Source organism: Pipra filicauda, unplaced genomic scaffold (genome assembly GCF_003945595.2).
Source record: "Pipra filicauda isolate LSUMZ 115617 unplaced genomic scaffold, ASM394559v2 scaffold675_size221767_pilon, whole genome shotgun sequence".
NCBI lineage: Eukaryota > Metazoa > Chordata > Aves > Passeriformes > Pipridae > Pipra > Pipra filicauda.
Window position 1 is genome coordinate 147,980 of NW_024104837.1, and position 14,488 is coordinate 162,467.

Sequence of the window (14,488 nt, forward strand, 5' to 3'; positions counted from 1 at the left end):
CGCCGCCGGCCTGAACGGGCTGCAGGAGGAGAGCAAAGGCTTGGTTGGGGTTGGCCTTGTGGGGCTGGGGGGGACACGGGTGTCCCCACCCCCTCCAGCCCCGGCTGCACCCTGGGCTGAGCGGGGCTCTTTGGGATTGCGGCTCCCAGGCAAGTTGGGGACACCAGTGCAGGGGGAAAGGCAAGGGATCGAGGGCAAAGCCTGGAGGAAAGGCCCTGGGAAGGGGCCATGGCAGGGCATTTCCCAGTTGGTGCCAGTTCAGCCTGGCCAGGTCTTGTCCCACTTGAGCCCAGGGTGGAGCTTGGGCCTGTTTGTCCTCCTTGGACTCCAGTGGGGCTTGGCCCAGTTCCACCCAGTTTGGGTTGGGCCTTTGCCTTGGCTGGGAAAGAGAGGAGATGGTGGGGAGATGCCCCAGGGGACCAAGAGGATGGGATGGGGAGGCCCAAAAAGGTGGGATTTGGGGTCAGAAAGAGCAGGAAGCGTTGGGACTGTGCCAGGACGGAGCCGGGTGCAAGCATCCCGTGAGGAAGCGGAGCTGCAGCAGCAGGAGTTGAATTGTGGGAAGGGGAAGGAGAGAGGGAATTGTGGCCAGAAGAAAGTGGCCTGGCCCGGGACTGGGGGTGCAGGGGAGTGATGGGGGATCCCCTGGATTGGGAGGGGGCCCATCCCTGAGCCCATGGCCGTGGCAAGGGGGCCTCACCTTGGCATCTGCCGGGGGGCTCAGCAGGATGGTGAAGAGCAGGGCCACGCTGAGCACAGCGACCTTCATCTTCCTCTGGGCCTGGGCAGCGCTGGCTGAGGCTGCACAAGGGCAGGAGCACATTTATCCCTGCCGGGACTCCTCCCTGCCCCCTCCCCGAGAGCCCCCGGGGCAAAGCCCGGCTGGGCACAGCCCCCAGCCCTGGCCACAAGCCCAGCCCTGGCACAGAGTCCATCCCGCCTGCGGCACCCATCCAGCCACCTTCCCCGGCATCCCTCCAGCTTCCTGCACGGGGCAGCTGCCCCTGGAAGGGCCCAGGCCCCTGGGGGTGCCAAGGGGGTGGGCAGGGAGCTGAAAGCAGCTGCATACCCTGTGGGGACAATCCCACACAACACAATCCATCCTCCAACGGCCCCCAAAGCCTGATCCTCCTGCCCATCCCTTCCCAGAGCTTTCCCTCTGGGACACCCCAGAGCTCAGCCCAGCCCCAAACCAGGCGTGTCTGAGCACAATTGTCCCTGTTCCCACTTCAGCCCCTTGGCTGAACGCGGGGCTGGCACTGCCCCCCTTCTTGGGGCACCAGGAGCCCGGGATCAGGGAAACAGGGAGCTGGGAGATAAAGGGGCTGACGGGCAATGGGCACAGGTGGGTGACTGGGATCTCCAGTCTGGGCAGGCACTGGGGAGCACTGGGCAATGCTGGCCCTGGCACACAAGGGCTGGGCCCAGGGAAGTGCTGGGGTGGTGGCAGTGCCCGGCTCCAGCCCATTTGCGGGCACTGCAGCCCCCAAGTGGTGCAGGCCCAGCCACGGCCTCCCCGAGCAGAGCCCAGAGGGGCAGATGCCCTTTGCTGGCCCTGCCCCTGTCCCAGCTGGGCACACCGTGTCCTCCCGCATCAGCCGGGCCCCGCTCTGCTCAGTTGGCCCAGGCAGGCGGGGCCAGGCACTGGCAGCCCAGCAGGGCTCTGGCTCCACACTGGGCTGGCCCTGGCACACAGCTGCCCCAGTGCCCCTGTCCCCAGGGATGGCCCTGCCCTGCCCTGGGCCCAGCGCTGGCCCTCAGCAGGATGGCACCTTCCCGCCCCACTCTCCCTCCCTCCCCACCCGCCTCACAGGCCCCTCTGGGCTGGGACCCCCGTGGGCACAGATCAAGGACAGGCACTGAGCGGGGGCTCCCGCCACCTGCCACAGCCTCAATTCTCCACTCCCCTTTGCCCACAGTTCCGCAACACCTTCCATCCTTACGGGCCCCTGACCACACACAAGAGACCATTGTGGGGCAGCTGGGAAAACATCTCAGCTGAATGACTTGACTGTTTGCCTTGCATTTTCCCCAGGAGCCGGCAGTGACCTGGAAGATTTTCCTTTTGCCCCTTTCTGCTTCGTGCCTCGTTTGTTGGATAATTGAGGAACGTTGACAGAGGAGGGGCTCAGGGGAGGTGAAGCCGCTCAAGAAGGAGGCATTTACAGCCCCTCAACACCAAAGGTCCCACTCTGGACCATCCAAATGGTGGGAGCAGCAGCTCATTGGAAGAGGGAAATGTCCCCAGTTTGGTGTTTGAGAGAGATGGATGAGAGATGTGACCAGGGTGCCTGAGGTGCAGCTGATCCCCCCTGGACTGTCTCCTTCCTTCCCCCTGAGCAGGGCTGGGAGCACCTGGGGAAATTCCTCTTGTTCCTGCAGTCCCTGCTCTGGGATTTTTCCCACCCTCAGGTTCCAAATGTATTTTGGGCCTGGATGTTCTCCTCAGGCCGTGACCCGCAGGGAGGTGTTGGGGTGACTCCCAGAGGGAAAGGGGAGGAGAAAAGGGGGCCCTGTTCTACCCACATTTACATCTCCCTTCCCAATTTCCTGATGCCCTCAGATTCCCAGAGTCCCTCAGTAGCTGCACGAGGGGGGGGCAGGACCAGACTCAGCAGGAGGTGTCTGTCCTGTTGTCCTGGTTTTGACTGGGATAATGGACTGGTTTACAGTCACTGCCCACGACAGAGACTTGCCTTGTCTCAGCACAGAATCATGGAATCATGGACTAGTTTGAGTGGGAAGGGACCTTAAAGCTCATCCCGTCCCACCCCCTGCCATGGGCAGGGACACCTTCCACTAGCCCAGGTTGCTCCAAGCCCCATCCATTATGGCCTTGGACACTTCCAGGGATGGGGAAGCCACAGTTTCTCAGGGCAACATGTGCCTGAGTCTCCACCCCTCACAGGGAAAACTTTCTTCCCAATATCCCTCTAAGCCTGCCCTCTGCCAGTGGGAAGCCATTCCCCCTTCTCCCATCCCATCACTACAGCTCCTTGTCCAAAATCCATCTGCAGCTCTCTGGGAGCCCCTCGAGGCACTGGAAGGGGCTCTAAGGCCTCTCTGGAGCCTTCTCTTCTCCAGGCTGAACAATCCCAATTGTCCCCAGAGCAGAGGGGCTCCAGCCCTCCGAGCATCTTTGTGGCCTCCTCTGGATCCACTCCAACAGGTCCATTCCTCCTGATCCGGGCCCCCCGAGCTGGAGGCAGCACTGCAGGTGGGGACTCACCTGAGGGCAGCAGAGGGGCACATTCCCCTCCTCCCCTGCCCCCGGGATGAGCCCCGCACACGGGGGGTTTCCGGGCTGGCTCGTGTCCCATTTGTCACCCACCAGCACCCCCAGAGCCCTCTCCCAGCAGGGACTTCCATCCCTTCCTCCCCCAGCCTGCACCGATCCCAGGGGTTGCCCTGACCCGGCTGCACCACCTTGGTCTTGTCCAACCTCAGCAGATTCCCGTGTGTGCCGGGAAACGGGGGGAAGGGGAATTCACCCGACTCTTGGAGATTTGTTTGTCTGTTGGTGCCCCAGGGAAAAACAAAACCCTGGCAGTCCCATCTAGTCTGTCCCATATTCCACCCAGGAACCCTCCACCAAACAGATCCACCCGGTGGGGGGAATTCCAGGGCCCTTTTTGGGGACTGACACGTCACAGCAAAAGGATAAACCTCTCAGTGGATATTTCCACGAGTTACTCCAGCATCAACAAAACTGGCAGCACTTTTATAAAGGACTCCCTCCAACAGTCTGAGGAATAACACTCTTTATTAATACAAATTGGTACAGGTTAAAGGTTCGTGGTGGTCAGGGACAGGGTCTGGCTGCAAAAACACACTTCAAACGCTGTCAAAATTGTTGTTAAAGCAAAGCAAAGCACAATCTCTAAACCAAACCAATCCACAAATACATTAGGAAGCAAAAGCCAGCTCTAGTCCTTCCAAGCAGTGACTAACACGCAGAGCTGACACTTCCCACCCAGCACAGGCGTCCCTGAGGGGGAGGAAGGCAGGTTCAACCCCTCCATTGATCCCAGCAGTTTCAATGGAAATCTCCCTCAATTCTTTCCCCATTTCCAACTGTCTTTTATGCTCTTTCTTTAGGTTTAGGAGGAGTTTGAGGGTTTCTACTGAGAAGTGCTACAATTGTTTCTGGGTGCCTGGGGAGCTTTTTGGGGCATCATGACCTTATCCCAGCTGGGAAGCAGCAGCTGGAGTCTCTTTGCTGTCCAGGAAGCAGCAGCTGGTTTTCCTCTCTAATTCCTATTCTATGTTAACTTTTAGCCTTATCTCTCTCTCCACACTCTGGGACCATTTCTCTGGCCTGTCCAGGTCCCCCTGGATGCCATCCTGTCCCTCAGGTGTGTCACCTGCCCCGCTCAGCTCAGTGTCACGGGCTCAGGGTGCCCTCCATCCCTTGGCCTCCATCATTAAGGAAGATGCCGGATACTGGGGCCAGGAGTGAGGAATTGGAGGGTGTGGAGTCCAGCTGGGGATTCCTTGCTGGGGATAAGGGTACGGACAGCGGGATTGGGAAGGGGGCAGCAGTCCTCAGCCTCTGGAGGTGTCTCCTGCAGAGAGGGAAAGACAGGAATGGTTTGGAGAAAGATCTTGCAAATTGCCAGTGGAGGAGGTGCCCAGGATGAGATGGAATTCCCTGTGCTGGAGGCAATCACATCCCCTTGGCGTACAGGGGCTGTAAATGCCTCCTTCTTGAGCAGCTTCACCTCCCCTGGGCCCCTCCTCAGTCAATGTTCCTCAATTATCCAACAAACGAGGCACGAAGCAGAAAGGGGTAAAAGGAAAATCTTCCAGGTCACTGCCGGCTCCTGGGGAAAATGCAAGGCAAATAGTCAAGTCATTGAGCTGAGATGTTTTCCCAGCTGCCCCACAATGGTCTCTTGTGTGTGGTCAGGGGCCCGTAAGGATGGAAGGTGTTGCGGAAACGTGGGCAAAGGTGAGTGGAGAATTGAGGCTGTGGCAGGTGGCGGGAGCCCCCGCTCAGTGCCTGTCCTTGATCTGTGCCCACGGGGGTCCCAGCCCAGAGGGGCCTGTGAGGCGGGTGGGGAGGGAGGGAGAGTGGGGCGGGAAGGTGCCATCCTGCTGAGGGCCAGCGCTGGGCCCAGGGCAGGGCAGGGCCATCCCTGGGGACAGGGGCACTGGGGCAGCTGTGTGCCAGGGCCAGCCCAGTGTGGAGCCAGAGCCCTGCTGGGCTGCCAGTGCCTGGCCCCGCCTGCCTGGGCCAACTGAGCAGAGCGGGGCCCGGCTGATGCGGGAGGACACGGTGTGCCCAGCTGGGACAGGGGCAGGGCCAGCAAAGGGCATCTGCCCCTCTGGGCTCTGCTCGGGGAGCCCGTGGCTGGGCCTGCACCACTTGGGGGCTGCAGTGCCCGCAAATGGGCTGGAGCCGGGCACTGCCACCACCCCAGCACTTCCCTGGGCCCAGCCCTTGTGTGCCAGGGCCAGCATTGCCCAGTGCTCCCCAGTGCCTGCCCAGACTGGAGATCCCAGTCACCCGCCTGTGCCCATTGCCCGTCAGCCCCTTTATCTCCCAGCTCCCTGTTTCCCTGATCCCGGGCTCCTGGTGCCCCAAGAAGGGGGTCAGTGCCAGCCCTGCGTTCAGCCAAAGAACTGGAGTGGGAACAGGGACAACTGTGCTCAGACACGACGGGTGTGGGGTTGGGCTGAGCTCTGGGGTGTCCCAGAGGGAAAGTTCTGGGAAGGGATGGGCAGGAGGACATGGGTGGATCAGGCTTTGGGGGCCGTTGGAGGATGGATTGTGTTGTGTGGGATTGTCCCCACAGGGTATGCAGCTGCTTTCAGCTCCCTGCCCACCCCCTTGGCCCCCCCAGGGGCCTGGGCCCTTCCAGGGGCAGCTGCCCCGTGCAGGAAGCTGGAGGGATGCCGGGGAAGGTGGCTGGATGGGTGCCGCAGGCGGGATGGACTCTGTGCCAGGGCTGGGCTTGTGGCCAGGGCTGGGGGCTGTGCCCAGCCGGGCTTTGCCCCGGGGGCTCTCGGGGAGGGGGCAGGGAGGAGTCCCGGCAGGGATAAATGTGCTCCTGCCCTTGTGCAGCCTCAGCCAGCGCTGCCCAGGCCCAGAGGAAGATGAAGGTCGCTGTGCTCAGCGTGGCCCTGCTCTTCACCATCCTGCTGAGCCCCCCGGCAGATGCCAAGGTGAGGCCCCCATGCCACGGCCATGGGCTCAGGGATGGGCCCCTTCCCAATCCAGGGGCTCCCCAGAGCTCCCCAGCACCCCCAGCCCCGGGCCAGGCCACTTTCTTCTGGCCACAATTCCCTCTCTCCTTCCCCTTCCCACAATTCAACTCCTGCTGCTGCAGCTCCGCTTCCTCACGGGATGCTTGCACCCGGCTCCATCCTGGCACAGTCCCAACGCTTCCTGCTCTTTCTGACCCCAAATCCCACCTTTTTGGGCCCCCCCATCCCATCCTCTTGGTCCCCTGGGGCATCTCCCCACCCTCTCCTCTCTTTCCCAGCCAAGGCAAAGGCCCAACCCAAACTGGGTGGAACTGGGCCAAGCCCCACTTGAGTCCAAGGAGGACAAACAGGCCCAAGCTCCACACTGGGCTCAAGTGGGACAAGGCCTGGCCAGGTTGAACTGGCACCAACTGGGAAATGCCCTGCCATGGCCCCTTCCCAGGGCCTTTCCTCCAGGCTTTGCCCTCAATGCCTTGCCTTTCCCCCTGCACTGGTGTCCCCAACTTGCCTGGGAGCCGCAATCCCAAAGAGCCCCGCTCAGCCCGGGGGGCAGCCGGGGCTGGAGGGGGTGGGGACACCCGTGTCCCCCCCAGCCCCACAAGGCCAACCCCAACCAAACCTTTGCTCTCCTCCTGCAGCCCGTTCAGGCTGGCGGCGTCCAATGTGGGGAGGTAAGTCTTGGAGTTGGGGGGCACCCAGTGTGGGAAGTGGGGGGCACTTTGGGCTCCCCATCCCTTCCTGGCACTGGGGACACTCCAGTGACCAGTGACGTCTCCTTGTCTCTCTACAGGGAGGCGTCATCGGCGGCCCGGTGGGTACCAGGGATTGTGCTGGGCCCAGACCCTCCCCTCTGGTGGCCACCACCCTCCAGGCCATCCCAGTGCTCCCCAGTCCACCCCAGTGTGCACCGGGGAGGCCCTTCCTCAGGGCCCCCACTCTATTCCCACACACCCCAGTCCACCCCACCACACACACACAGGGCATCATTCCCACACCATTTCTTCCCTTCTTTGTCCTCTAATCCTTTCCCTTTCCCATTGCCCATGACACTCGTGTCTAGAAATCCCCTTCCTTGACCCCCTAGTCTCAAGCTCCCTCGAATCCCTTCCAGTTCTCTCCCCTTCCCCATTTCTCCTGCCCCCACCCTTGCCCTGCTTCATTCCCTGGGTCCCCTCCACTGGTATCCTTTCCACCTCCCCCGCATCCCCCACAGTCCCATCCCTTCCACACCCCAATGCCCATCCTCTGGGATCCCCAATTCCCCCCACTTCACCCTCTTTGAATCCCCTCCTCCTCCCCCCCACCCTCCTGCAGGCCCTGAATTCCCCTGGCTCTCCTTGTCTCCATCCCCACCCTGGGCCCTGCAGGAACAGGGATCCCAATGGGAAACTGGGTGCAGTGGGGCTGGGGGGAGCAGAAGGGATTTTCCCCCTCAGACCAGGGGCCAACCATGGGCTGGGGGGTCTGGGGACACCCGTGTCCCTCCCCCAGCCCCACAGGGGCCAATCCTGCTTAAACCTTTGCTCTCCTTCCCCAGCCAATCTCGGGACAAGGAGGAGGTGGATGTAAGGGGGTAAGTCCTGGAGCTGGGATGTCCCCAGTGTGGGAAATGGGGGGAAATGTAGTCCCCCCATCCCTCCTGGGCCTGGGGACACCTCAGTGACCAGTGACACCTCACACTCTCTCTCCAGGGAGGCATGGATGTCCATTGAGTGAAAGGGTCTGAGGTGGGTACCCCGAGTTCTGCTGGGCCCAGACCCTCCCCTCTCATGGCCATGACCCTCCCTGGCATCCCAGTGTGTCCCAGCCCAGCCCAGTGTGTCCCAGTCCAGCTCAGTGTGTCCCATTCCACCCCAGTGTGCCCCACTATATCCCAGTGTGTCCCAGTACAGCCCTGTCTGCCACAGTCCAGTGCAGTTTGTCCCAGTCCAGCCCAGTGTGCCCCACTATATCCCAGTGTGTCCCAGTACAGCCCTGTCTGCCACAGTCCAGTGCAGTTTGTCCCAGCACAGCCCAGTGTGCCCCAGTCCAGCCCAGGGTGTCCCAGTACATCCCAGTGTGTCCCAGTCCACCCCAGTGTGTCTCTAACCCTGCCTTTGTCCCCAGCCCCCCGTGGCTGACCAGGTGGAGCTGATGCGCCAGTGACGCTCGGCTGCCTCTCTGCATGTCCAGGTGAGAAATATCGGAGGGTCCTCACCCCCCCAAAGGAGCCTGGCAGGGCCCTGGGGGGTCCCTGAGCCCTCTGCAGTGGGCAGAGCTTGGGGACAGCAGAGGGACACGCAGGGGGCTGTCCCTGCTCCGTGTCCCGGGGCAGCTGGACAGAGTTGCCCCCAAGCCTTGCCTTGCACTGGGGGCTCTGCAGACCCCCAGGCTCACCGGGAGGGCAGGGAGGGGCTCGGGGAGGTGTCAGAGCATCCCGGGCTCAGGGGTTCTGGGGCCACATGGATCTCAGCATCCAATTCCCTTCTCCTGCCCCAGATCCCTGCAGACAGACAGGGTGGGGACAAGGCCCCTGCCATGTCCCTGTGGACACCGGGGGTGACGTTTGGGGCTCTGTCTTTCAGGACTGGAAGTGGTGGTGACACCCGTGTCCTGGCCCCTCCAGCGGCATGAGGAGATGATCATCCCTGGAGGACCCCCCTGATCCCCTGGGTGCCCTGGCAATTTCCCTGCAAGAATCAATAAACCCCTGCAGCAAAACAAATGCTCTGTGTCTGTCTGGGTGGGTGTGTTCCCACATCCACGGGTGCCTTCCCGTGTCCATGTGTGTTCCCACGTCCCCTGGGGCACCTGGTGGTTTGGGGGCACAGCGGGAAACAGGGTCTGACTGGGGCTGTCCAAGCACCGTCCCCAAGGAGCACAGCTTGGTGTCGGGGCAGGGGAGGGTCAGGGACAATCAGCCAAGGCCCCTCAGTCCTTCCCTGGGCTCTGGGAGGGATGGGAAAGGGGATCAAAGGAGCCAGCAGGTGTCAAATGCCCCCAGATCTCAAGGGCCAGGGTCGGGGCTGAAGGGATGGAGAGCAGCCCTGCATCCAAGGCCATGGGGATAGTGGGGGATGAAAAGCAGGATGGGAGCCAGCAATGGGAGCTCACAGCCCACAACCCCCCGTGTCCTGGGCTCATCCCACAGCGTGGGCAGCAGGGGAGGGGGGTTCTGCCCCTCTGCTCTGCTCAGCTGAGACCCCTCCTGCAGTGCTGCCTCCTGCTCTGGGCTCCTCTGGCTGTCTGCAACGCACCCGCCCTCAAGGGCAATGGTTTGGGGGGATTCCCCTGCCAGCCCTGGCATCTCCTGCAGCTCCATGGGCTCCTCAGCACAGCAAAGACACGCACCTCTTGGGGCACTTCCAGAGGAGGCCACCAAGGGGATCCCAGGGCTGCAGGGAGGTGGTGGATGCCCCATCCCTGCAAACATTCAAGGCCAGGTTGGATGGGACTCTGAGCAAGGTGATCTAGGAAAGATGTCTCTGCTCCCCCTCCAGGGGATCCCCCGCCCTGTGCTCTTGGCTACCAGAGTGATAGGCAGCTCTCAAAGGATGCAAGTGCCCAGAGAGCAGAGGGAACACACAGGACCTCTGTTAGCAGGGACATCTTCAGGTGAGATGGGAATAGTCTGGATCAACACGTTCAGGCTCTGCTGTTTTGCCTCTCTGTTGTTGCACAGAACTATCAGAAGAGACCGATAACCACGAGGTGCCCCAGTGTCACAGGGTGCCTTTGGGTCCCTGAGGCCCTGCATTGTCACAGGCTCCTCCTTGCCATCAAGAGGCCAAGAAGTGTCAGAGGTGCCCCAGGGCACCAGGAGGTCCCGCAGGGTCAAGGGCAACCTTGATTCCATGTGTCCCTGGAGTGTCCCAATGTCCCCATGGCTCCAGGAGGCCCCGCTGTGCCACAGACGAGCAGCACTGGGCCGATATCAAAGGACCCAAAAGCGATGTCACTGTGAAGTCTTGAGGGCTGGAAGGAGCCGGGGAGACCCAAAGGGCAAAAAGAGCCGGGGAGAGCCGAAGGCCGAGCCGTGCCCCGGAGACAGGCAGAGCTGAGAAACAAAAGGAACCAGGAAGACCTGGCAACACCATCCCGCCCCGGCCCCGCATTTCAGGCTCAAGAAATAGGTTTGTCCAAAAGCAGGTGGGGTGGTGGGAAGGGGCAGAGGCAGCAGAGCCCAGCGCAAAGCGAGCGGCTCCAGGCACGGCTTCTCCCGCCCGCCGGGAGAGCGCAGGGGCAGGAGCCCTTTGCCGGGTCTGGCTCCCGGCGCTGCCGGCGCTCGGCGGCTTTGGGGTTTGGCTTTGGGGTCTGACGGGAGGAATTATTGCTGTGGTGGTGGGTGGCAGAGGGGCTGAAGGACTGGGCACGAGAGGGATGCCTGTCCCCTCAAGGGACAAGTGCACAGACAGGGATCAGGTGTTCCCGCTGGGCTCAGACACCAGGTCTACCCAGCAGCACCCAGGGAAGGGAGGGAGGATCATCGTGCTCCGTTCCATCACTGTCACCAGGTCCAGTCACAGGGCACAGACAGCAGGTGTAGTGGGTTGGCCCTGGCTGGACACCAGGGACACCCTAAAGCCACTCTCTCACTTCCCTCTGCAACTGGGCAGAGGAGATTAAAAAACCAGCCAAGGATTCATTCATGAGCCAAGAGCTGGCAGAGGTCACTTCCTGATCACCTTCATGGCCAAAAGAGACTCCAAGGGGGGGATATGAACTGATGCTGAAAAACCCTGGAATAACAGAACTGCTCAGAGACTTTGCATCTTTAAGCAGCAAGGTATTTGTTTCTTCAGCGTTGGGAGCAAGGTAGCTCACGCTGGACAAACTGATCTGATGTAACTCGCCCAGACCAACGCCTGTGGGGAGATCTCTTTCCCTCAACCTCGAGGAGTGACCTTGGAGGGCATACCCAGCCAAGGGAGGAATCTCCACACACTCCCCAGGGAGGGTTTTGTCAGAAAGAACCTTACTGCATGAGAGGGGACTGGACTTTTTATAGGATAAGGTGATTGAGTGCCAGGCCCGCCTTTCCAGGCCAGCTCTCAGCTTATCTGTCAACTCAGACTTCAACCAGCAGGGTGTGTGTTCAACGTTGGACCAACCAGGATGGTTTTAGCAGAGTTAACACCGAGACAACACCCTGGCTCCAGCAGTTGATCTGGTATGACAGCTTGATTATGAGCTTGATTGGACCTTGGGCCTGGCCAGGCTGGGACTATCCTGCCACAGTCCACCAGCCAGGGGTCTTCCCAAGGTGGGTCACTGGGAATGTGGGTCACCAAGCCTGTTCCCAAGGTGGGTCACTGGGAATGTGGGTCACCAAGCCTGTTCCCAAGGTGGGTCCTCTGACAGGTGATGGAGTTGGAGCAGCAGATGAAGCTCTTCCCGCAGTCGGGGCACTCGCAGGGCTTCTCTTACTGGTGGGTCTGTTGGTGTGTCATCAAGGCAGAGCTCTGCCTGAAGCTCTTCCCACACTCCTCACACTTGTAGGGCCTCTCCCCGGTGTGGCTGTGCCGGTGCTTCATGAGGGTGAAGTTGCGTTTGAAGCCCTTCCCGCAGTCAGTGCAGCGGAAGGGCCTCTCATCCGTGTGTGTCTGCTGGTGCTTGAGGAGGTCCGAGCTGCTCCGAGACCTCTTCCCACACTCGAGACATTGGTAGGGCCATTCCTCAGTGTGGGTCTTCTGGTGCTGGGTCAGGTTGGATTTGACGCTGAAGCTCTTCTCACATTCTGAGCACTTGTAGGGCTTATCCCCCGTGTGCATGCGCTGGTGGGTGATGAGGCCGGAGCTGTCTCTAAACCTTTTCTTGCATTCCCCACATTTGTAGGGCCGGGGCCCCCGTTCCCCAGTGTGGATCTGCTGGTGGCGGATCAGGCGGGAGCTGACGCTGAAGCCCTTCCCGCATTCCAAGCACTTGTAGGGCCGTTCCCCCGTGTGCACCCGGCGGTGGGTGAAGAGGTGGGAGCCATAGATGAAGGTCTTCCCACATTCCGCACACTCGTAGGGCCGTTCCCCCGTGTGGACACGCTGGTGGGCAAGGAGGTTGGAGCTGTTGCAGAAGCTCTTCCCACAGCTGGGGCACTTGTAGGTCTTCTCCACGGCAGTGACGCGCTCCTGCACCACCAGCTCGGAGCTCCGGCTCAAGCTCCGGCCACCTTCCCAGTACAGGCTGGGTCTTTCCTCCTCAGAGCACCCTGGGCTGGCTTTGGAGCCCCTCCTCCTGAAGGATCTCCTGCTCTTTTCCTCCCCGCTGCCTTCCTGTGCCGTGGAGCCCTTCAAAACGGCCTCTCCCACCAGGGTCTGCCGGGGGGATTTGTCCTCCGTGCCCTCCGTCCTCAGCTCGGGGCCTGGGGCAGGAAGGAAGGACAGGGAGGGGATTTGCCTCCAGCCCAGAGGGAAGGGGGAGGAGAAGGAAGATGGAGAGGAAGGAGGGTAGAGAAGGAAAAAGAGGAGGAAGGAATATGAAGGGAAAGAACAAGAAGAAAAAGCAACAAGGAGAGGAAGGAAGAAGGAAGGAAGAAGAAGGAAGGAAGAAGAAGGCCCAGAACTGGACACAGCACTCGAGGTGTGGCCTCACCAGTGCCAAGTACAGGGGAAGAACCACTGCCCTGGTCCTGCTGGCCACGCTGGTCCTGAGAGAAGGAAGGAGCAAGGAGACAAGGAATGATGAAAAGGAAGGAGAAGATGGAACAGAAAGAAAAAGGAGAGAAAGGAAGGAGAAGGAAGGAGAGAAAGGAAAAAACATGAGGAAGGAGAGGGAAAAACAAGGAGAAGGAAGAAGGAAGGAAAAGGAACAAGGAGTGGAAGGAAGAAGGACAGGGAGGGGATTTGCCTCCAGCCCAGAGGGAAGGCCAAGGACATCCCCCCAAATCCGGCCCCGGCAGGACGGCGGCGGCAGCGGGGTTGTCCTGCAGCCGGGGGCGATGCTGGGCTGGGAGATACAGGACAAGACAGGGCAAAGGGGCACTGACTTCCTCCTCACCTGCCCGGGGGGCCTGTGGCATCTTCCTCTTCCTCGCAGCCTCCTTCATCTGGCCAAGCTTTGGGAAGGAGAAATCCTGATGGGGGGGAAAAACAAGAGGTGAGCACATTGGGTTGGGGGTTCCTCCCGCCCAAGTCCATCTCTAGAAGTCACCAAGCACCTTGTGTCCATAAAAAACTCCTAAACACCAAGTCTCAGCCAACCCCCCCCCGAAACTCCAAGGTTCAGACCAAAAAAACCCTTCCAGGAGTTCCCCATCTCAGGTCTCTCCACTTTGGGTTTCTGGGGGCCCCCCGTTTGGGCTGCTGGGGGTCCCACATGTATTGGAGGTCCCCCCTCTCCAAGGTCCCGCCCTCTCTGGGCTGCAGGGGGTCCCAGGAATACGGAGGGTCTTCCCACTTTGGTATTCTGGGGGACCCCCTTCTCTGGGCTGCTGGAGGTCCTGCAGTTCCCTCTTCTCCAAGGTCCCCCTGCTTAGGGATGAGGGGGGTTTTGGAGGCCCCAGGGGTACCTTCTCCCCTGACTCCTTGCTTTGGGGTGCTGGGGCTCTCAGGGGTCCCACCTCTATTGGGTCTCCCCCTCTCCAGGCTGCTGTGGGTCCCAGAAATCACAGGGGTCCCCTCTCTCTGGGGTCCCCCTGGCTGGGCTGACGGGGGTCCCAGCACTCCCCCTTCTCCAGGCTCCCCACTTCAGTGTACCAGGACTCCCAAGGGTACCCCCTCTCCAGGCCCCCATTTCAGGGTTCCTGCACTCCCAACCCTCCCCTCTCTGCAGGTTCCCCCCCTCCTTCCAGGCTGACAGGGGTCTCGCGGTGCCGGGATCGCCCCTCTCCGCTCTCCCCACTCCGGGGGTCTCAGCAGCCCCCACCGCCTCTTCCTCCTCCTCTTCCTGCTCCTCCAGGCCTGGGCCCCCCCTGCCTGGCCAGTCCCAGTTTTCCAGACCCCACACCCCTCTTTCTTTGACTCCAGGACCCCCCTGCCCCCACTTTCCTCACCATCCCACCTCTCCCTGATGCCGAATTTGTGCCCCAAAAGGCACAAAGGAACTGCTCAGAGACAAGGTTTAGTCTTTAAGCAGCAAGGTAATTATTTTATGCAACATTGGGGAACTCCCAGCTCGCGCTGGACAAAGAGTTTCAAAGCACTCAGTGAAAAGCCAGACTATTTATACAATTTTTGCGAGAGATTACATCATCATTTTATGCATATTCATATTATTGCAACATCTAGTTATAATATTCATAGCAGGTGGAGTTAAGGCGGAGGCAGGAGTGCGGTCATAATTTTGTGGAGAATTTCGGGGGTACATC

The 14,488-nt window shown here is 60.7% G+C and overlaps 1 protein-coding gene across 1 annotated transcript; it reads right to left on the bottom strand.

Moving 5' to 3' along the window:
• Nucleotides 1-10,954: 10,954 nt before the first annotated feature.
• On the bottom strand, nucleotides 10,955-13,914 carry LOC114003625 (zinc finger protein 239-like). The gene is made up of 3 exons (XM_027750779.2): nucleotides 13,896-13,914; nucleotides 13,180-13,255; nucleotides 10,955-12,447 (listed from the first exon to the last, which is right to left on the bottom strand). The coding sequence occupies exons 1-3, from the start codon at nucleotides 13,912-13,914 to the stop codon at nucleotides 11,613-11,615; spliced, it is 930 nt and encodes a 309-aa protein (XP_027606580.2). The 3' UTR covers nucleotides 10,955-11,612.
• Nucleotides 13,915-14,488: the final 574 nt, after the last annotated feature.